Here is a 21,801-nt window from a genome sequence, read left to right on the forward strand (position 1 = left end):
ATTCGTAATCGGGCAGCCCGCTTGAAGGACTACAGCCTCCATACATGGGGCGCACACACTAACCACTGCACCACCAGCGCCCCAAAAAGAGTATGTTTTTGAAAGGTCTCTTAAATAGGCTATAAATAGCTGGAAGGCTAACCTGATGCTCAGTCCAAGGCAAAAATCAGTTTTAATACAAGACCAATTGTAGCTAATATAGTGGTAATATTTGAAGTAAAGTGTGATTAGAAGGTCAACAATAACCTTTAATGTTTCCAATGAAGACTTATAGGGTCACTTTGCCAAATGATATACAGAGTTGAAGAAACTATACGCTTGACTTGTGGACTTCAGGAGCTGGCCCTTTGTAGGTATAACTTAGTCATCAACGGGAGTAGGCAAGAACCATAACACCAATAGATTAACGCTTTTCCTTCTTTTTCCTCAGGTTTTGTTCAGGTTTGGAGAGGGCTAAAAGCAACTAGAAAATGTAAATACAATTTTTGCAGTTCTGTTGCTTCTTCTAATCAGCTACCAACCTATAGGCTACCTAATGCACTTTTTTGTTGAAAAAAGGCACTTTTTTCAGGTCTCTGACAATGACAGATCCACCGCTTTCTTTTCCATCAAAGTGTTGAGTGTTGATGGAGACAGCAGGTCGGAGTCATTTGTTTAATTTGATTACGCTCTTACGTAATACCTCCTCGTGTTGTGGTCAGCACAGTGCAGCAGACAGAGCTTTACAAGATGAGAGAAGGCTGCTCATTAGTGCCTCTTCATCAACCCTCTGTCCAGATCACGATCAGTATTAGTCTACAATCCCGCAGGCTTTCCCAGGAAAAACTTGGCTCTGTGAATAATGCCAACAACAGTGTTAACAAATCTCCAAGGATTTGCTCTCTAATCTCAGTGTGATCTCCCACTCTCAGAGTGTAATGCCAAAAAGTGATTACAGATATGATCACAATTCTTGTTTGGAAACCTGTGAACAAAGAGGATACTGACAGGGATAAAGACCTGGTTTATTGTTGTCTTTTTGTCTCTAATTCTTATGAGAAATGCACAAGATTAGATAACAGCATAAAGATTCATTTATTTTGCTACTCAAACCACATCCCTGACAAAAAGAATAAGTTTGGTTCAGAGAATGTAGAGATGATTTGATGTAAGATTAAAGGGCTCCATGCCTCAAACACATCCAAAATGTGAAATGTGTTGATCCCTAGTGCCCTGTCGTCTCACTTGCACCCTTCAATCACATGAAAGGTTGACTTCAGACTGACTTCTGGTGACAGGATGTTTTTTCCCCCAGTAATCACTGAGACGCAGAGCAGCCTCTCTTTAATGTATTAACCATCAGAGTAGCTGCATGATGGGCATGTCACCAGCTGCACTAGCAGAGGAAGAGGCAGATTAGTGGATGGGAGGAATAACAGCTGCAAATTAAAACGGCTTCCTGATTGATTTCTTTTAGACAGAGAGCACTGTGACTGCCCATCAGACAGGCAGTAAAGTGTTGTTTAATAAACCTAAAGTATGGCTTGATCCAAAAAGGAGACCGCATGTGAGAGGGGGCCTGGAGGTGAGGCCACAATGCCTTATCTAGGGATCTTAAATGTGTGGTAAAGGGGTAAAAAGGGGCTTGAAGAGAGCATATAGTGAGGGTCAGAACCAGCACAGGGAGAATGGTTCAGTGTGTTTTAATCTGATGTCAGCATCACCATGTATGGCAGTGATTGGCTGGGGCAGCGTGCTTGACTGTCGGCCAGTTTACAACAGGCTGGATGGATAAAGGCAGTGTGTGGACCATCACACACCAGTCTGACAAGTGTTTAGCTTTCCAGTTAGTCCAGCTCTTCACTTGAGCTTCATGTCTGGGAAAACTGAGAGCCCAGAATTGTGAAACACGAGTCACTTTTGGATCATGTTTTTTTGTCTGGCATCGTTGGATTGCACCTGCTCAGTTCTGACCAGACACTTGTGACTTTCTCTCTGCCTAGTGTCTCAGCTCCCTCTATTATTTAGGTTTGTTTTGTTTTGTTCCAGTTGCAAATCATTGTCACTGCCACTGCAACTTTACACAACTGAGACGCAGGACACAACAGAGTCTGCTACAGTCGGTGTAGGCTCTTTGCCAGCAGTTAATGATCTGTACACATTTCTCTGTTTTATGACAGGATGACAGGATTGAGGCTGGACACAGGGAGCAGATAATAAACACTCTCACAACTACAAACCCATGTCTAATACATCACCCTTTTTTAAATGTACATCACATGTATGATTTTAGTCTCCTCACTTAAACAGAGCCATGTGCTCATATCATTACTGTGTGCGGCATCTCTGTAACACATTCTGCCAATAGTTTGTTCTGTTAGGAATGTACACAGTCTGAGGCTATGCCAACAATGTGGAGCTGTGTCACTGTTTACTCAGTTTTCTTTTCCATAGAGATTCTTGTGTTGGTTTTGCGTGTTGTAATTATGGAGCTGAGCTTAATGTGATTTTTTTATCCTTTACTTCTTACATAACAGAGACATGGTGAGGCGCTTTGACACTGTGAACGGCTATCTAGGGCTGTACCAATGTACTTGCGTTCTTGACCTTGTCTAGTAGCACGCAGGGAATTGTAGCATCCTTTTTTTAATTGGTGGATTGGTATTGCTTTTTCCAAGAAAACACCTTTCTTTTAGAGATGTAAACACATTTCTGTGACAGTAGTTAAGTGTTATAGATTATTACTTCGTTTATAAATCACACTTTTTGCATAATTATTAAATGGGGAGTAGGTCTTATACATGTTTTTAAAAGCTCAATGTGGCTATTCTAACTGTATTTTACCCAGTCTGATTTAAACCCAAAACATGAAAATTACAACCAGATTAGAAAAGGACAAGTATAAAATCCTAATATTTGATAACCTGGACCCTGATAATGGTTGGCGTTCTTGACAACTCTCATGTATGTCTAAGAATCACTAGGCTTACTGAACTTTCGACTCAGTTTTACCAAAAATCACCAGTGACGATCTGTGATCACTACTAATGAAGACCAGGTTGTCATCAACACTCATCTCTTTGACTGTGTGCCTCACTGTGCTCACTGGCCACTGTGTTTTGTGTCCTGTCAGTTGAATGTCTAATTGCATCTGTTTTGCAAATGCTAACAAGCCTTACATCACCATGGAAACTATCAGTACTGCAGTCTTCCTGTGTGAAAAGATCTACGAACACACTGTGCCGCTGTCTTCACATTCATGTGTGTGTGTGTGTGTGTGTGTGTGTAAGTGCTAATGTATATGTGTGAGAAAGAAGAAAGTGTGAAAGAGGCAAAGAGAGAAAGCCTTTCCTCTTTATACTGCATTGATGGAGATAACCTTGATATGATCATCAATGTGCAGATTCTGCTTCAGGCAGTCACACGGATCGCATGCAGTCGCCTGTCATTGTTTGCATTGGCCATATGCTGTGACTGACAGTCGGGAAGGCTTTTCTGGCTTATTGCACTCTCTGTCCACTCTTAGTATAGCATTACTGATGTACACGGAAAATCTTCCATGCTCACGTTTCACTGCAAACACAAAAAGACAATGTAAAGTGAACATATGGTCCTGTTGTGTTTTACTCTGCATTGAGTGGCTCGATCTCAAAGCCAGCTGTAATGAACGTTTTTATTTTTGTATGCAGGCCTTTAAGCTAAGTATGAATGTTTGTCTTTTAAAGGTTAGCTCCCTCTTTACTGTTGTTGTTGTTGTTGTAAATGTCAGACTCTATTTCTTTTTCTCTTTCTTACTTGGTAGAGTTGGAGAACATAAAAATAATTGTGTTTTTCTTGCTCTTTTTTTAGACGTTGACATTTGAAGTAAAATCGCATGTGAGGGAGTGATGTTGTTTTGAATATCAGCATGGTTGTCATTTGGTCCTATGCATGAAGCCACTGGAAGATAATCACAGGGTGCTGATATTTAGTGTATCAGCCCATTCTCAAGTGCAACAGTTCTACAACTTATTGGTAATAAGCAACAGCATTTTTATTTTGCTAATTAGGTCACTCCTTAAGTTTCCTTCCTGCCTGTTGCCTAAAGGGCATTCAGTGCCTGCACATCTCAGCTGCATACATCCTACACTTCTCTCTCTACATTATGTATTTCTGACCTCGCTGTACATCAGAGAAAGAGCGGGTGCCTCAGAGTGCTATGGTCTCTGGAGCGCAGGGCACTAGAAAGAAAAGAGCAGAGCAGGGGGGACATTTAGTGGTCTGTCATTGATGAAGGGGACGTACTGTACGGAAACACACACACACACATACACACACCAGAGCTGTGGTCGTCAGTGGTCAGCACTACTTCCACCCCACTGAATGATTTAAAAGTAGACTCTGGTGCTCAGCAGGTGTTCTACTTACACAGAATGAAAAATGAATGGTTTTATGTCACATTTTACATCCATGTTATAGTAAGTGTGTAAGAGGAATATTCTTGGCTTTCATTATTCATGTGTGAAGTCTTTCTAGAGAATTCAACAATGACAGTTCCCTTTACTAAAAACCGCGAAAAAGCAACAAGCCGAGGGTGAGATCTGCTGTGCTGTTTGGATATTTAATGCTGTGTCAGCTGGATGCTTAATTTCTCACGGTTAATGCTGAGGCACACATGCTTTAAAAACAAGACTGCTGGCCATTTCTGTCTCTGTGCTTTCTGTTTTCCATCACAGAGTTTTAGTTTAAGTTGACGGTGTTCAATGGATTACGGTAAAACTCACCTTGTGCTCTGTCCTCCATCACTTAAACAGGAGTGTCCTCTTATTCAGACAGAGAAGGAAGGATATGAGCGACATATGGAAAAAGCAAGACCAGACGTATTATTGAGCAAAAAGGAAATGGCACAGAAGGAGATTGTGTCAGGCATGTGGTGTAGCACCTAATCAACCTGGTGAATTTGTTGTCATGGTTACAGTAAGAAGTGGCTCACTGGGATCAGTTGAGATGACATATGTATCTATGAATTTGCAATTTCACAGGTACATATAGACAGGTGAAATTTGCCTCTCTATGAAGTTGTCAGATTAGCGCGAGAAAAATATTCAATGTAAGTTCAGCTCCAACATGACAATTGATCAAAGAATGCGGGACACAGTTGAAGAAATAGTTTGACATTTGGTCACTGAGAGTTAAAGAAGATTTATACCTCTGCTATGTTGGTTAGCCTCTAGTTACCCTAGCATGAACATTGAAACAGCTAGCATGATATTTTCCAAAAAGCAGTGTAATACATTTCAAATACAAGCGCCTACAAAAAAGTCAGGAATTTTAACATTATCCTATTTTTTTTAAAAAAGTTTTAACAAACATTAAACATGTTAATTTGGTAGTTACATTCAAGGATAGATGTTTTCCTTTTTCCAGTCTTTAGCTTAATTATGCTAACAGCAACCTGATATAAGTTATTCAAGCCTGATATCTATCTTCTCATCTAATGCGCTGCAAAAAAATGATTAGCATGTTTATCAGTATGTTAAAAGAACAATCCAGGTCATGCTTACTTAAAATCTGTCACATAAAACACTTATTGAACTTTGATGGTGCCAGGCTAACTAGTTTCTTCTGCTTCCTGTTTCATTGTTAAACTATGAGAACTGAATCCTAGCTATAGCTTAGCTTAGCAATCTTTCAATATTCTCATCTAAGAAGACTAAATTAATTGGTTTCATGACCACCTGCGCAAGTATGTGTGTGTCATAGTTGAAAAGAAGCCACAGACAGCTGGGTTAGGGTCACACTCAGAAGACCACTCACTACACTCGCATTGTACACTAAGACACTGATAACAGATTAGGTTTTCTCTCAAATACTAGTATGGTAAAATGTTGATAAAACCACTGGTTCCAGACCAAAATCAACATTTAGAGAAAAAGTAAATCATTGATGCTGGGAGTATGAAAACAGAAGGGTCAAGGGCAATACAGCCAGGATTTACAGTCTGGGCATTAGGAGAATGTCAAAACCAGTTATCAAAGGAGGAAATGGAGGAAGAAAATAAGTTAGATGTTTTTTTTTTCAGATTAATCACCTTTGCATCAAATCATTTTATTTTCTGTATTTTGAGAGTAATTTCATGATTTTTATTTTCTGAATCAAAAGAAACAGGTATTGTTATCTGGACAGAGCCAGGCTAGTTTCTACCTCTTTCTTCTTAATGCTAAACTGTGCTTATTGCATCTCAGCTGTAGCATAGTTTAGCGTGCTGTCAACTGAGTTTTTTTTTTTCAAAATGTTGAATTTATGAAGCTATGAATAAAGGTAAACAAACCTAAATTAAAAAAAACAAATGGAAAAAACATAGACTTTTGTTACCCTTAGACACAGCCTGGTTTGTTTAGTTTAGCAATGTCCTCATCTAAGAAGATAAAATAAATAAGCATATTTGCCAAAATGAGCTAAACACAATGCAAAACTAAATGAGTCAAAAACAGAGACTCTCATTGTCTTCTGACATATCTAGCCTTTTTACACCTGCTTCAGTTTTACACTAAAGCTATGGTAAACTAATAATCTCCTCACCACAACTTCATGTTTTTTTAGGATAGACATAATCTCATTTATCTTCTCTGACTTTTGGTAAAGAAACAAACAACTGTATCACCACAGTATGTTAACTATTCCTCTAAAACGATGTCCAGTGGCTTTTAATGTGATTACACATGAGCCTCCGACCTGGTGTTGAATGTCATTATTGCAGATGTCTTGTCCTGAAACTTAAGTGTACAACTGATATGGCATCATACAGGATTATGAGGAGCCACCAGGCCTCTCCTGTTTCAGGTGGTGGTCACTGTAACTCTCTCTACTTAGTGCTGACACCCAATCGTGTCACAGGAGCCCGGTGACATCTGCTCTTTAAGGTAAACATCGAGCAGGGCCGCGGAACCACGCGGGCTAGACACCTGAGATGGGGAAATTAGGGGACATTACTTAGATATCAGCAGGCAGCAGGCATATTTATCAGACCTCAGTTTCCGCTCAGATCAGGCTTCGGATTTGAGATCCAACCATGTGATTGGGATTTGTAACCATGAAGATATAAGCGAGGTAAATGTCAAAGCTTGATGGCAGAAAACAGATGTTCATTAGAAGTGTTATGTTCAGTCATTCTTTCCCAGAAATCATTTTCTCTGAAAGGTTGAACTTCTTTGTCTGCTCTCGTGACCTCCTGTTTGCATCCTGCTCGTTATCTTCTCTAAAGCTATAGTGTCTAATGGTCACTGATTTTCTTTAGGGGGCCTGTCTGTCTCCTGATCATAATTACTTTCTCTAATCAAACCTGACTCTGCTAGACTGATTGACAGGTTGATTATGCATCCCAAACCGCCTGGTCCCCGTCATCCAATGAACACAACCACCAGATCGTTTTAAAAAGACAAAAAAGAAACAGTGGTTTTGTTTTGCACAATGCTGCCAAATGGTCCATTTTCACAGAATTGGTGGTGATTCAGCGTGATGTGTTTTGTTCTTTTCTTTTCTTGTCTGCTTACGCTAGTGCCAGTTTCAGCGTGAACAAAGACCATAGCAACAAGAGCCAGCTGGAGCTCCAACCTGTAAAAAATACAAAAAAAGAAGAAAGATCAAAGCCAGATTTTGAGTTCTTGTCATTTTCAGCTGAGTATGTGTCTTCACTGAGTGGAGATGTGATCATGCTGTGAGCCATGAGTCTTTCTATGGCTATAATTCAGGCCCACACAGAAACACCCACTGTATGGTACATCTCCATACTTACTACATTAGTACTGCTCAGTCCTGCAGGTTGTGTTTTTTTCTTGTCCCCGGGGAACACGGACAGAGAAGACCTGCTGTCTCTCAGACTCAGCAGAGTGCAGAGGGACATGGGTCATCAAAAGTTCAGCACAAATCAGCTCATCTGGAGCTGTTTTGATGTTGTGCAGTAACACACAGCAGTGAAATGTACCTGACACGTTCACTTATTCTTTATGAAACTGAAGTCCATTTAAGTATTTATAAAGATTTCTTACAAAAGGTTTCACACAAAACACACATTTATTATATATTGCCATTTAAAGGCTTTATATGCGCTGCATTGTTGTATTAGCATGCTAATGCTAGCGATCTTTATTATGCTCGTGTCTTCACACTGCATGTAAATTTACCTGAAATGATCGTGATCTAGAAACACAGTTAATCAGTGAGTACAGTATGTTATTCTTCTTTTCTCTAGTCCCTCAATTAAACAACTTTTATACACGAGGGGAGGAGTCAGCCGGCCGTCCGGGCGATGTAAACAAACTGAAGATAGGACTCTGAAAACTCTGAAAACATCACAGACAGTGGGACTCGGGTGTTACACCCATTGTAGACAGTCATGACTCACAGAGTTATTTTCAGAGGATATTCTTGATTTATATTATATTTAAGTGTGAAAAATCACATAGAAAGACTTTAAGCCAATATCAGAATAAAGTGCTCTTTAAAAACAATACAAAAGGTGTTAACCAACCATTTTTTTTCAACCTTCTTTCCTTGACAGCACTTATACAATGTATATTGCTGACAGTAATGTGCTGCACTGTTTTGCAAACAAAAAGGATCTTATAAAATCATAAATAACATAAAGGTCATATGGATTTATGCTCTACCAGTAAATAGAGGATCTTCTAGTTATTTTATTACATCATTTTCTTGGATTATAATTTAATTTCATGCTTTAACTGATTTATATGCCTTATAAAACTACACATCAGGAGCAGCAGTCCAGCACAGCAGGGGTATAGAATCTGTTTCTATTCTTATATATCTTTATTCTTCAGATGTTTGTGAATCCCAGGTGAAAGGCCTGTGACAAGAGCCCAGATGTTTTATCAGGGCGGTCAAACAATCAGAGCAACAGCACAGGCACATACATCATACTTCAGCCACAGGGGAGCAATCGCTCCTCTCACTTTTTCACTCTGTCACTGTCTTATTTTGGCTTAATTTTTCATTTTTCAAACACCTTTGTTCCTCTCTCTCAATATCTCAACCTTTATCTGACCTTCACTTAAAAAAGGGTTCCTTTCCTTTGCTCATACAAATGCTCCAACATTTATGTGACAAATACATTTTTTATGGTTTTATTTTTTATCTCTTGAAAATGACAACAAAAACATGCATGCATCAGTTCACACAACAAACCCTGCTTCTGTGTTCCTCATCATTTTAGTACCACCTTCACACTTCTGAAAGGACACATCCAGTGTGTAGCCGCAAGCTCAGTAATCTGTCTCTGTCTCCACCCAAACACACACGGCACAGGATAGGAACAGGTCCCCTGCTATGGCTTAAAGGTGGAACTGAAAAGGGTGTCTTGTCAAGGTGAAATGAGGCAAATGAGTCAGTGAGAACATCTGTGCAGCACACAGGGGGTCTTGTCCAGGAGACACCTTAAGTGGTTCTATATCTGGTATGGAAACAGATGGGAAAGTTGGACGGGGTGGTTATATAATTTGAAATTGTTTAGCGCCTTGGAATTGTGTTATAATGCAATATAATAATAACAATTAAAATGTGTTTTGTTAGAATGACTTCCTATTTAAAATGCTTGTTATTTTTTTTTACAGAAAATTAAGCTTTTTAATTCCCTAGCTTGTTAACTAATGGCATAAAATATCAATTAAAAACACTCTAACAACAAATATAGGCACTCCCAAAATGCTGAAATGAATTGAATTGAGAATTAAATGTTTGACAAAAAAATATGAGGAAAGTGTGATAGGAGCATGAGTGAATGACAGCTGACCTCTGGATGATCTCTGTCAATCGTATGCCTCCTTGGAGTCTTTTTCTTTCTGCTCTCCCCCACCAACCCTGCAATAAATAATCTTTAGCCCTGCCATTATCAAAATCTCTTAAATCAGTTCAGTTGCTTTTGCCATCTTGTAGTTAAATCAGTAGAGGTTGTGTCTGGTTATTCATTCTCCTTAACCACCAAGTAACCATTAAGTAACCACTAAATAACCACTAAGTAACCATTAAGTAATTGCTAGGTAAACACCAAGTAACCGCCAAGTAACCACTAAGTAACCACTAAGTAATCACTAGGAACCACTAAGTAACCACTAGGAACCACTAATTAACCACTAAGTAACCACTAAGTAACCACTAAGTAATCACTAGGTAAACACTAAGTAACCACTAGGTAACCACTAAGTAACCACAAAGTAACCACTAGGAACCACTAAGTAACCACTAGGTAAACACTAAGTAACCACTAAGTAACCACTAGGTAACCACTAAGTAACCACTAGGTAACCACCAAGTAACCACTAAGTAACCACTAAGTAATCACTAGGTAAACACTAAGTAACCACAAAGTAACCACTAGGTAACCACCAAGTAACCACTAAGTAACCACTAAGTAATCACTAGGTAACCACTAAGTAACCACTAAGTAACCACTAAGTAACCACTAAGTAACCACAAAGTAACCACCAAGTAACCAATAAGTAACCACTAGGTAACCACTAAGTAACCACCAAGTAACCACTAAGTAACCACTAGGTAACCACCAAGTAACCACTAAGTAACCACTAAGTAATCACTAGGTAAACACTAAGTAACCACTAAGTAACCACTAGGTAACCACCAAGTAACCACTAAGTAACCACTAAGTAATCACTAGGTAACCACTAAGTAACCACTAAGTAACCACAAAGTAACCACCAAGTAACCAATAAGTAACCACTAGGTAACCACTAAGTAACCACCAAGTAACCACTAAGTAACCACTAAGTAACCACCAAGTAACCACTAAGTAACCACTAAGTAACCACCAAGTAACCACTAAGTAACCACTAAGTAATCACTAGGTAAACACTAAGTAACCACTAAGTAACCACTAAGTAACCACAAAGTAACCACCAAGTAACCAATAAGTAACCACTAGGTAACCACTAAGTAACCACCAAGTAACCACTAAGTAACCACTAAGTAACCACTAAGTAACCACTAAGTAACCACTAAGTAACCAATAAGTAACCAATAAGTAACCACTGAGTAACCACTGAGTAACCACTAAGTAACCACTAAGTAACCACTAAGTAACCACCAAGTAACCACTAAGTAACCACTAAGTAACCACCAAGTAACCACTAAGTAACCACAAAGTAACCACTAAGTAACCACTAAGTACCTAAGTAACCAATAAGTAACCACTAAGTGACAACTAAGTACCTAAGTAACCAATAAGTAACCACTAAGTAACCACTAAGTAACCAATAAGTAACCACTAAGTAACCACTAAGTAACCAATAAGTAACCACTAAGTAACCAATAAGTAACCACTAAGTAACCACTAAGTGACCACTAGGTAACCACTAAGTAACCACTGAGTGACCACTAAGTAACCACTAAGTAACCACTAGGTAACCACTAAGTAACCACTAGGTAACCGCTAAGTAACCACTAAGTGACCACTAAGTAACCACTAAGTAACCACTAAGTAACCACTACGTAACCACTAGGTAACCACTAAGTACCTAAGTAACCTTTAAAGTAACCTTTACCTTATTGTAAAGTGTTACCTGTTCTTCATTACTAACTACATTACTAACAATTCAATCAATATTTTTTATTTGGTTTTGTGTATTTCAGGCAGACAAAAGAATGGGTTTGTCTTTTTGGCTACCACCCATATACCATTAATAAAGAGCTACTTTATTTATTTATGTATGTATTTATTCATTTAAGAAAACGTACATATTCCAACTGCTTGTTCTGAACAGAGGAAAACATTTCAGGGTTAAAAAAATAAGTAAAATCATATAAATTCCATTGAAAGTAAACTTCCATTTAGAGAAAGTGTGTTGCATTATGTTTTCTGTTTGTCAGTATGTTGTTCTCCACTCTGTTAATGATAGTGTGATTCAGTTGAACTACTCGGACTAGCCCAGACTTTATAAGTAACACACTTAGGATGTTTAAATTAAAATTTAAAAACTCTGCTGGAGTTCCTATCAAAGTTCTTACCTCAGCAGACCCCCTGCCCTCTCTCCTGTCTGACAGAAGTAGTCTCCATTTTGAGTTTAAAAACTGACATATAAACCCTCTAAATACTCTGAATTTCCACATAGCTATAGCTAAACATAGTTCCCAAGGATTACTAAGCCTAACAAAATACTTAAAACAGGAAATCGAAATGGATAGAAAGCATATTTAGGGGTTTATTATTATTAGAAGAGGGCAGCAGGTAGAGTAATGCTCCTGCACTGTCACTAGTCCCTAAGTGGAACTTTCCACCAATTATTGTAATCCAGGGGAGGAAGTGTTTATATCTGAAAATGGCGTCTACCATGTTTCTTTGGTGAGAAAAAGGATTTTCCACTTTGTTTTCTGGCAGAGCAATACCATCCATCTTTCCCATTGAACTCTATTAAGAACAAAAATACTGACAGAGTATCCCACAGAGAGAACTGCAGCAGACTCTGTAGGTGGGAGTTCAGCTGTCAGCACACACGGCCAGAAAATATTTATTGGCAAATCACAGGAGTAGTACAATAAGAGGATTAGAGATGCCACCTTGTACTCACAGAAAATAAAGTGAGTGAGTCACAGCGTGACATAATCCCTCCATTGATTCAGCTCATATGGTGAAAAGGACAAATCCATTAACGATGAGGAGGGACCTGAAATGAATCAGCATTTCACACAGCTGGACGAAAGGGAAAGCCCAAAAACGAGATGACTAGATTTCTTCTGTTGACTACAATGCCATGACTTTGTCCATAGTCTGTCCATTGTCTGTTCTCTGTAATTGCCAGTTTTGTGTTATGTAATTTAATATACTCCTACCAGTGGCGGCTACAATAACAATAACTCAACACTTTGGAATTGAGTTAAATAGATTGTGTCTTAAGTAGATTTGTACAGTTTCTTAGCATCTCTATCTGTAAGGCTACAGGTGTGTCATTGATCAAAAGTCACTGGCATGTAGGCTGACTTAATTTAGTCCAAATAATCAGCAAATCAAGGGGGCATGTCATGACCCCTGTCACTGATGTACTCTATGGGTGAATGAAAGAGGATGCTGTCATGGGCTGTATAGAAATAAGCACGTTTAAAGATAGTGTGTGTTTTTATTGTAACAATTAGGTTCCATTTGTATTTTATGTTCCACTTGATTTTAAAAAAAAACATAGTAAGTTACTTGAAGATAGGTTTTCTAATTTTTATTGTAAGGGAGGGCATAGACCTGCTTGCCTTTTTATACCAGCCATCCCTGCTCCTTACTCTAGTTGTTTCCTGACTCTCTAGCAGCTGCCCCCCTGCTGTCTTACTTCCCTTTCACAAAACACTAAACCTCTGTGATTCACTGATTATTAGCGACGTTTACATGATGTATTGCTCAGTTTGATATTGCACTTTTTTAATTGACTGACACAATTCGTCAGGCTGCACAAAAACCGACTACATTTTATGCAACTGTGGCAAATTATTGTTTGAAAATCAATATCAACTTATTCCTCCAAAGTATGTTCACGGTTTAATACAAACTCAATCTTGCCACCCAACACATAATTGTGAAACTCCTGTTATGACACCACTTCTCTGAGAGACCTCCTGCTGTGGGTTTATTGAAGCCCTCCTTCCCTGTCCATCTTTCCTTTGATCAGGCATGAAATAACCTTGTGCGGTGAAAGCAGTTTGAAAACTAGGCTAGCTTCGTGGCTTTGCAGTTGGTCATGGCCCAGTGAGCACCCACTTTGCATACACCTTTTCCAGGATAGGATAGCTGTCTCTTCTGTATGATATTATATTACATATTCAGTCTCCTGCCTCCTGACTAGTGGGGAAGGGAGGCTTGAGGCTTATTAGTAAGTTGGGAGTGAATGCATGGATTTGTGTATGGATGTGTATTATTCATGTGGTTTGGAATTTGATTGTAGATGAGTGTGTATCAGAAATGTGTTGAAGAAGCAGCACTCTTGATTAGATTCCCGTTGCATTTATGTAAAACAGGAAGTGGGATTGGCTTTCCCCATGATCTCAGTGCTTGCCAATAAGAGCTAATGAGGTAACATAACACTTACCACAACCCTTTTTAACAGTGCATTGGTGCCTTATTGACTCTGCTGCATTATAAAATAAATGAACCATTTCATGTGTTCTCATAGCTGAGCTATTCGATTCTTGAAGATAAAATTTTCACCTGTCAGGATTAATTCAAGATTATGGATACTGGCTGGTACCAGAGTATAATCCTGTTCACCACTGGCCTGGGACACAGCCTCCATAGTGACCTTGTGGTGGATTTTCACCGACTATGGGACAGGAATAGTAGGTGTGGCACACCCACACCTACAACTGTACAGCCTTGTTAATCCCTTGCACTATGACCAAACCTTATTGTACTCAGCCGATTATCATCATTAGAAGGTAGCTCAATGCCTCAGAGGCCTCAGTAGTCTGTCGACCATGCATCGTGTGCTTTGGAAAACTAAAACTACATTTAGAATTCTTGTAGTCCTGGGCATTAAGGATTGAAGCAAAGACGAAATGGAAAGGGAGGATGATTAAAAAAAAGAAGAGTGACAGGGGTTTTAAAAATGTATCAATACATCTAAAACTCTCCTCTCTCTGCTTCACTGTCTCTTTCTGCATATCCAGACTTCAAGGGAGAAAAAAAGCTTCCACCCAAGAGATCACATTATAGCTCTGACACTGTAACTTTGAAATGCTGACATGGCATTTGATGAATACTTTGGAGGAAGCATTCACAAAGTTAAAAGGGCCGTGAACTAATACGGTCAGAAACTGCCATTGCTCGTTGAGTGGAGCCACAGCAGTTTGACATGTTGTTGAGTTTCTAAGGGGTTTGACCTTCTTCCTCTGACATCATTATTGCCCTATTTCAATTTGTTGGACTGTTTTAACTTTCAGGATGTGTTTCAGGGGCAGGGGACTGATAACTTTGGCTACCAATTAATGTATGAATTTTACTCTTAAAAATGATGACCTTATATGCCTGCTGTAGAAATACTACTGTCTTCTATTAGATTTTCATTTATTATTTGAGTATAACTCAGATTGTTTTACAAGACGAAAGTCTTAAAATATGATGCAAACAACAGGTTCAAGGTAATGACAAGGACCCTTGCTCAAAAATAAAACAGATGGCTTCAGACTTTTGCATATTCGGGGAAGTCTTTTAATCTTATAGTTCAATCGGTAGGACAAATTAAAATGTTGGCCTACAGATGGGGATAGATGAAAAGTCATACGATCATCAAGGTTATTATGGCAAACTGTAAGGGGAACGTGAATTTATGTTCTACATTTCACTGGAGTCCAACTACTAGTTGTAGATTTTTCACTGAAAACCTCAAATGTGAACCTCATGGTCCCACTTGATGAAAGGTCCCAGTGAGTCATTGTCATCTTTGAACTTTTTAAAACATTCCACGTAATCCATCAAAAAAGTAACTTCCAAACAGCCTGAACTCATTTCCATTTTGGACAAATCAACACTGCAATCCCTAAAACATGGTACATGATGGGAATACATAGCTGTGGTGAATTTCTCAGATCTACATGTTTTTCAATATTCTTATAGTGGTTTTCTTCTGTGTCTTCCAGATCCTGGCAATCATCTCCATCCTCTTCATCGTGTTGTCCACCATCGCCTTGTCTCTGAACACCCTTCCAGAGCTGCAGGACACAGATGAGTTTGGCCAAACAACAGACAACCCACAACTGGCTCATGTGGAAGCTGTATGCATCGCTTGGTTTACCATGGAGTACCTGCTGCGCTTCCTATCCTCCCCTAACAAGTGGAAGTTTTTTAAGGGTCCTCTGAATATAATCGATCTGCTGGCTATTCTCCCCTACTATGTCACCATCTTTCTGACAGAATCAAACAAGAGTGTGCTGCAGTTTCAGAACGTCCGACGAGTAGTCCAGATCTTCAGGATCATGCGGATCTTGCGTATATTAAAGCTGGCCCGTCACTCCACAGGTCTTCAGTCTCTGGGATTCACTCTTAGGAGGAGTTACAATGAGCTAGGCCTGCTGATCCTTTTCTTGGCCATGGGCATAATGATATTTTCCAGTCTTGTGTTCTTTGCAGAAAAGGACGAAGAGGACACCAAGTTCAAAAGTATCCCAGCTTCATTCTGGTGGGCAACCATTACAATGACAACAGTAGGTTATGGAGATATCTACCCAAAAACTCTTCTAGGAAAGATAGTTGGAGGATTGTGCTGCATAGCTGGAGTTCTGGTGATAGCCCTGCCTATCCCCATCATCGTGAATAACTTCTCTGAGTTCTACAAAGAACAAAAAAGGCAGGAGAAAGCCATTAAAAGAAGGGAAGCTCTGGAGAGAGCTAAACGGAATGGTAGCATTGTCTCTATGAACATTAAAGATGCATTTGGCAACAGTATAGAGCTCCTGGATGTAATGGTGGAAAATACAATTGAAAAGAACGATAAAGTGCATGGTAACCATGTGTCTCCTGCTCAGCCCAAAGGGACATCCAAACTCAAGTTACAGATGAGCCCCAGCAGTCCCATCAAAACCATCGAACCAAGCTACCAAGAGCAAGCCAAGCCCTCAAGCAGCCCACAGCATCTCAGTGCACAGAAACTGGAGGAGGCGTACAACAAGATGGCCAAGACCCAGTCTCAACCCGACCCCAACAACAAGGACAAAGGGTCACAGTCCAAAGCAACGAGGCGGAGAACGGAAATTGAGATGGGAAGCATCCCTGCCGAAGCCCACCTCAATCCAGCAGAGGTAGTTTCAGACATGAGGAGCATGTCTAGCATTGACAGCTTCATCAGCTGTGCCACCGACTTTCCTGAGAGCTCACGCTACTCCCAGAGCCCCGTCAGCAACATACCCGGGAAGGTCAGCACCAACCCGAGCCTGGAACCCACCTTGGAGAACGAACACGAAGGATCCCAGGGTAACAGTATACCCCTGACAGGACACAGCAACAAATCCAGTCCCTACCCTGACAGCCCCAGGGGTCTGCACTTCAGAAACCCTGTCAAAAGCCGCCCACTCAAAGTCAACTTCAGAGCAAGAGAGGATTCAGGAACAGGGGTGCTCTCAGACAGCTCGTCAGTCCAAAGCCCAGAGGCGTCCATCTACACAACTGCCAGCAGCAGGACACCAAGCAAGAGCCCAGAATATTTACCATCAAGCATATTCACATTCCATGATTCATCTATCAATACATTCATCGATGCTGACACTGATGAGGAGGAGCACCTCCATGACGGCTCTGGCACCAATCCATCTCAAAGACTCTTGGAAAACGCTAGCCCCAAGTTTAGCCATCACGCAGGCTTCCAGCAAGGGTCCAACCACACAGGGGGCCTGCAGAGGAAGCTTGGGAACAGCACACTGCCAGCAGCAGTGCAAGAGAACCATGTGGCTCAGGAACTACTGGCACTTCAGGGAGAGAAGAGTCACTATAAAGCTTAAAGGTGCAAGTGAAGGACCTCAAGAGAAACATTAACGGTAGTAGAAAACAGGAAGGGAAACATAAAGGACAATGGACGCAAAACTGATCTTCCCAAAAAATATGAAAAGCACTGAAGACATTTACAAAACATAAGGTTCTCCCATGAGGTACAATTGTTGTGGACATTGTGGAGGACTTTTTTTTTTGCTCTCCCACCAGGGACTCATGAATAAATGAATTTGCCAGAGGACTCTGATCAAAGATGTTTTAAAATGGCAAAGGATGCTATTAATACATTTGTTTAAGCCCAGATTACCACCCAATAATAATAATAGCCTAGTTGTAGATATATAGTATATATACTATATATATATATATATATATATATATATATGTAGATATTATAGTATATAATATAATTTTTACAAGCAAGCCCTATTTTTCTGACATCCCTGGATACTATTTGAATGCCACTACAGCAAAATCTGTCCATACAGTAGCAAACCATTGTATTGCATTTAAGGAAATTTAAAGGAACAATATTCCTTTTTTTTCATGTTTTTAAAGTCTATACTCATTTACAAGGCAACGGTGTGTTTGGAAAATGTACAAGGCGCTCCCTTTAACTTTTTTCCTTAGAACTGGCCTTAGATCACTTGTGTTTGTGTTTTTACATGAGGAAAAAAAGAGAAGTTCAAGGACAGCACATACATTACAAATGTTTCCATTATTTATCTTTATTTGAGTTCATCTAATGTGATGTTGCATTCTTTGTCTCTTGTCTTAGTGTAAACTTGAGAATCAAGTGTTTCAGTCTGTTAAGTGTCTATCTTTTTTTTACTGCACAGAAAACACATAGACAACACAGAGACACTGTGAGGCTGCATCCAACCAATGTCTTTCTTGTTCCTGTTGTGCCCGACTGCTGACAAGAGAGAGCACCTTAACATGAGACAAATAGTTTATTCTGAACACAGAAGCAGAGAAATCTTTATTCTTATTGGTTCATGTCAGTATGTGTCCTGTAGCTTGGTGTTATCAGTCTTGACCTGAGAAAATCACAAAAGTCTTATGGTAGTTCAAAACTTTCTCAAAGGTGTTCTAGAGGAGTCATCATTCCTATCGTAGCTGATGATCTGAACTTTGTATTAAATCACAGTGTGTCATCATAGCTGGACAGACAGCGTTGAAGAATCAAAGTTTCTACAACAGTAGAATATTATACAAAACAACACGTGTTGTACAAGGTAAAGAATCCAAATACTTTATATTTTTAAGATATTTTCTAAAAGAATGGACCTTTAGAAGAATATATTGTGCTAATGTCATATTTTGCATTTCAATATGGAGTACTGCATTATTTTGATGGAGTTTAATTCATTAGATGATAAACTGTAGTAGAAAAATGTGTTTGCTACCGACTACTTGTAAATGTCTGTCCCTCTATCCTTTGTGCAATGTGAAGAACCAAAGACTTGTTCTTTCTGAAGATGGTACAGTATATTTTACTGTTTTATCTGAAAATGTTTAAAAAAAACAAAAGCATTCCTTTTCTTAACAGCAGAATCTGACGTATTTCAGGGAGCCATACTTGCTCATTTGGTACAAACATGTAAGCTGGGGGATTGCACAGATGCCAGGATTGGCCTCTGAAGGAGAAAGCTGATTACATGGCTGAAAAGAGAGGAAACTGGGAAAAGGAAGAGACAACACAGCAGCACTTTATTTAACATTCATTTTGAAAAGCTAATTTGATTATTTACAGACTGTGGAACTTGGCAAGTGGTTTTTGCTTCCAGACATCCAAAACATTATGCACAGACCAATTCACATGACATCTCCTACAAAATACAAGCCACCTCACAGCAATGTACAGCTCGCCTCTCATACACTAAAGGAGGCACCGTTAATATCTGTAGGTCACACTATTCTGCATCCTGTATTTCTTTAAGCACCCAAATTCAAACATATGACCAATCTGGGTGTTGTTTATCTGGTGCTCTCACTAATCAAGCAAGCATGTTTTTTTTGAAAATTCTTAAATTAATCACATATCCCGCAAGCATGCTACAAAGCATCTACTTTGTATTTGTATTTATTTAAGTATTTACTCTGTACTCAGTTTTTTACCATTAGACCTAAAATGAGTTAGATATTTCTGTGCCTTTGCTTTTAACAGACGCCTGCCACACACACTCAATCTGTTGTTGTGTCCCGTCTGATGACGGTTCAACCCTCTACACATGAAGTTGATCATCAAGCTGCCAGACTGATAGTGATTGTATATACCAACACCTCTGCGCATCCTGTCTTTCCTCAACACTTGTACTTAAATGCGCTCAAGAAATTTGCATGAAAAAGGCCCAAATCCACAGCAACAAAAACAGGTACAGAGTGAATTTTATGCATTATGTAGCCTAATGTATGGTGACAGGCCTTCAAGACTCAAATAAGATATAGCAAATAGACATGCAGAAGTGTTTAAATTTTGCTTTTATTCAGTAATTAACATTTTTGTATCTCATATTTGACCTCCTCACCTGTGGCTTCAGTCTGCTTAAGGAGACATTATTATATTGTGGGCCTTTTGATTGGTCACATAATCCCTTTATATCCCTCTTCCATTGTCATTGAGAGCTGCACACATCCCAGCAAGACTGAACATGACTTCAGCAACTTACATCTAAACCTAAAGGTGCTGCTGCATTGACTTGTGTGTGTGTGTGTGGTCACTTCAGCTCCCTGCTCCTGTGGAGGGAGAGTGTGAAATGTGATTGGAATAGGAACAACCCGTGTGACAGGTGAGAGCTTATCACACCTGACAGACGTAAGCAGCACTTTCCTCCTGAACCCAAAGACCTCTTAAACAAAGACAAGATAGTCACGTCAAACATTATAGGCTACGTAAAAACAAAAGTAAGAGCGAAGCATCTCCTCAGGCATTAAACATGCTATCATAGCTTGTCCATGAGATATACAGACTGATTATGAACACAGAACTTAAATGTGTGTGTTTTCCATTATGGTCCCTTTTTGCAGAATGACAGTGCAAAAAATGTCACTTTGGGTTTAGGCATCTGTTTGAGGATTTTTTTTCCTTCATTTCTGTGGTTCTATAAATATCATCCTGGGCATGCAAAGGGAGAGACTAGGCCAGCAGGAAAAAGGCTCAGTTACAGCAAAGTCTTTGGGCAGACGTGGTCACGTGGAGTCCTCAGCAACTAACTTTGTAACCAAAAGAATCATAAGTCATTGGTGTGTGGGATTTGTTGCAGTCGTGATCTGAACGCTGCGTGGTGATGGGATAACAAATGTCAAACTGACAAACGATGACATGACTTTCACCATTATGGAAAAAAAAATGAAAAGCTAAGGAAATGTAAAAAGGAGGATTAGTTTCACAGTGAAAAGTGCAGATTCATTAACATTCATCACACAACAGTCAGACATGCAGTAAATACTGACAAATATGGAATTAAGCCTCTCATCATGGTGGACTCACTTCCTTTATACAAGCCATACTAAAATGGTCATTACTCTTTTTCTGATTGAAGAATGTTAATAATCTTTCTTTTCTTTAATTATCATCATTATTATATTATTATTTAAACTGCACTTTATTGACCATGTAAATAAACTGTCTACATACAAAGGTACATTTTGGTTTTATATCAATTTCCAAAAGCACAAGATTCAATGTCATTTTCTTTAAGCACAATAAGCCACGACAGAGGTTAAAGCCAATGCAGACACATTGTAGAATTTTCTGAATCTTTCCCCTTTCTTCAGGGAATCATCACCTCCACTCAGCTCTTACTGGTCTGCACACTGCCCACACCGTGTCTGGGGAAATGTCTGTTTTGTAAAGTTTCATACTTTGTACCAGTTGACTTTGTTGAATATGATCTTTGTGGTTCCTTGTTGTTGAACGCATGTAGCGCTACTAAACTTTGTGACACAGGACTTGTAAATACTATCTACAGTAAGAAGCTTTAGGACAAAGTCTGTGATCAGAGATTCTGGAGATATTTCCACCTTTTACTGACTGATGCTTAATAAAAGTCAATAATCCAGAGTCGGTGCTTCAAGCCTCACTTTATTACCGGTTGTGTGTGTTTTTCATTCATGTTGTGGCAATGAAGAGAGCCTGAAGGGAGATTGTGCAATGACAGTGTTGTTGTGGATGGGAAACTGGATGTCTGATACAACAGCACCCCCTAGTGGCATGCGCATGTTAAACATAAAATACAGAGCGCTAATGTAGATTTAAATGTTTTTATTAAGAAAAAGAAGAATCAAATAAGATGATCGGTCTATACACTGCCTAAAAGTTGACAGATGATGTCTAAGAAAGACATTTAAAATGT

General features: G+C 39.4%; 1 protein-coding gene and 1 long non-coding RNA gene across 2 annotated transcripts in view; both read left to right on the forward strand.

Moving 5' to 3' along the window:
• The window catches only part of LOC132977392 (potassium voltage-gated channel subfamily B member 1-like), a 36,110-nt gene extending 18,322 nt beyond the window's left edge, over positions 1-17,788 (forward strand). Inside the window, exon 3 of the mRNA XM_061041925.1 lies at positions 15,601-17,788. Within this exon, the coding sequence (XP_060897908.1) occupies positions 15,601-17,454 (1,854 nt within the window). The 3' untranslated portion in view covers positions 17,455-17,788. The remainder of the gene's footprint in view (positions 1-15,600) is intronic.
• A 537-nt stretch (positions 17,789-18,325) lies between these two features.
• Positions 18,326-21,509, forward strand: LOC132977395 (uncharacterized). The gene is made up of 2 exons (XR_009673820.1): positions 18,326-19,821; positions 20,173-21,509. It is a non-coding gene; the product is annotated as an uncharacterized LOC132977395 (long non-coding RNA).
• Positions 21,510-21,801: the final 292 nt, after the last annotated feature.

This window comes from Labrus mixtus, chromosome 7 (assembly GCF_963584025.1).
Source record: "Labrus mixtus chromosome 7, fLabMix1.1, whole genome shotgun sequence".
Classification (NCBI taxonomy): domain Eukaryota; kingdom Metazoa; phylum Chordata; class Actinopteri; order Labriformes; family Labridae; genus Labrus; species Labrus mixtus.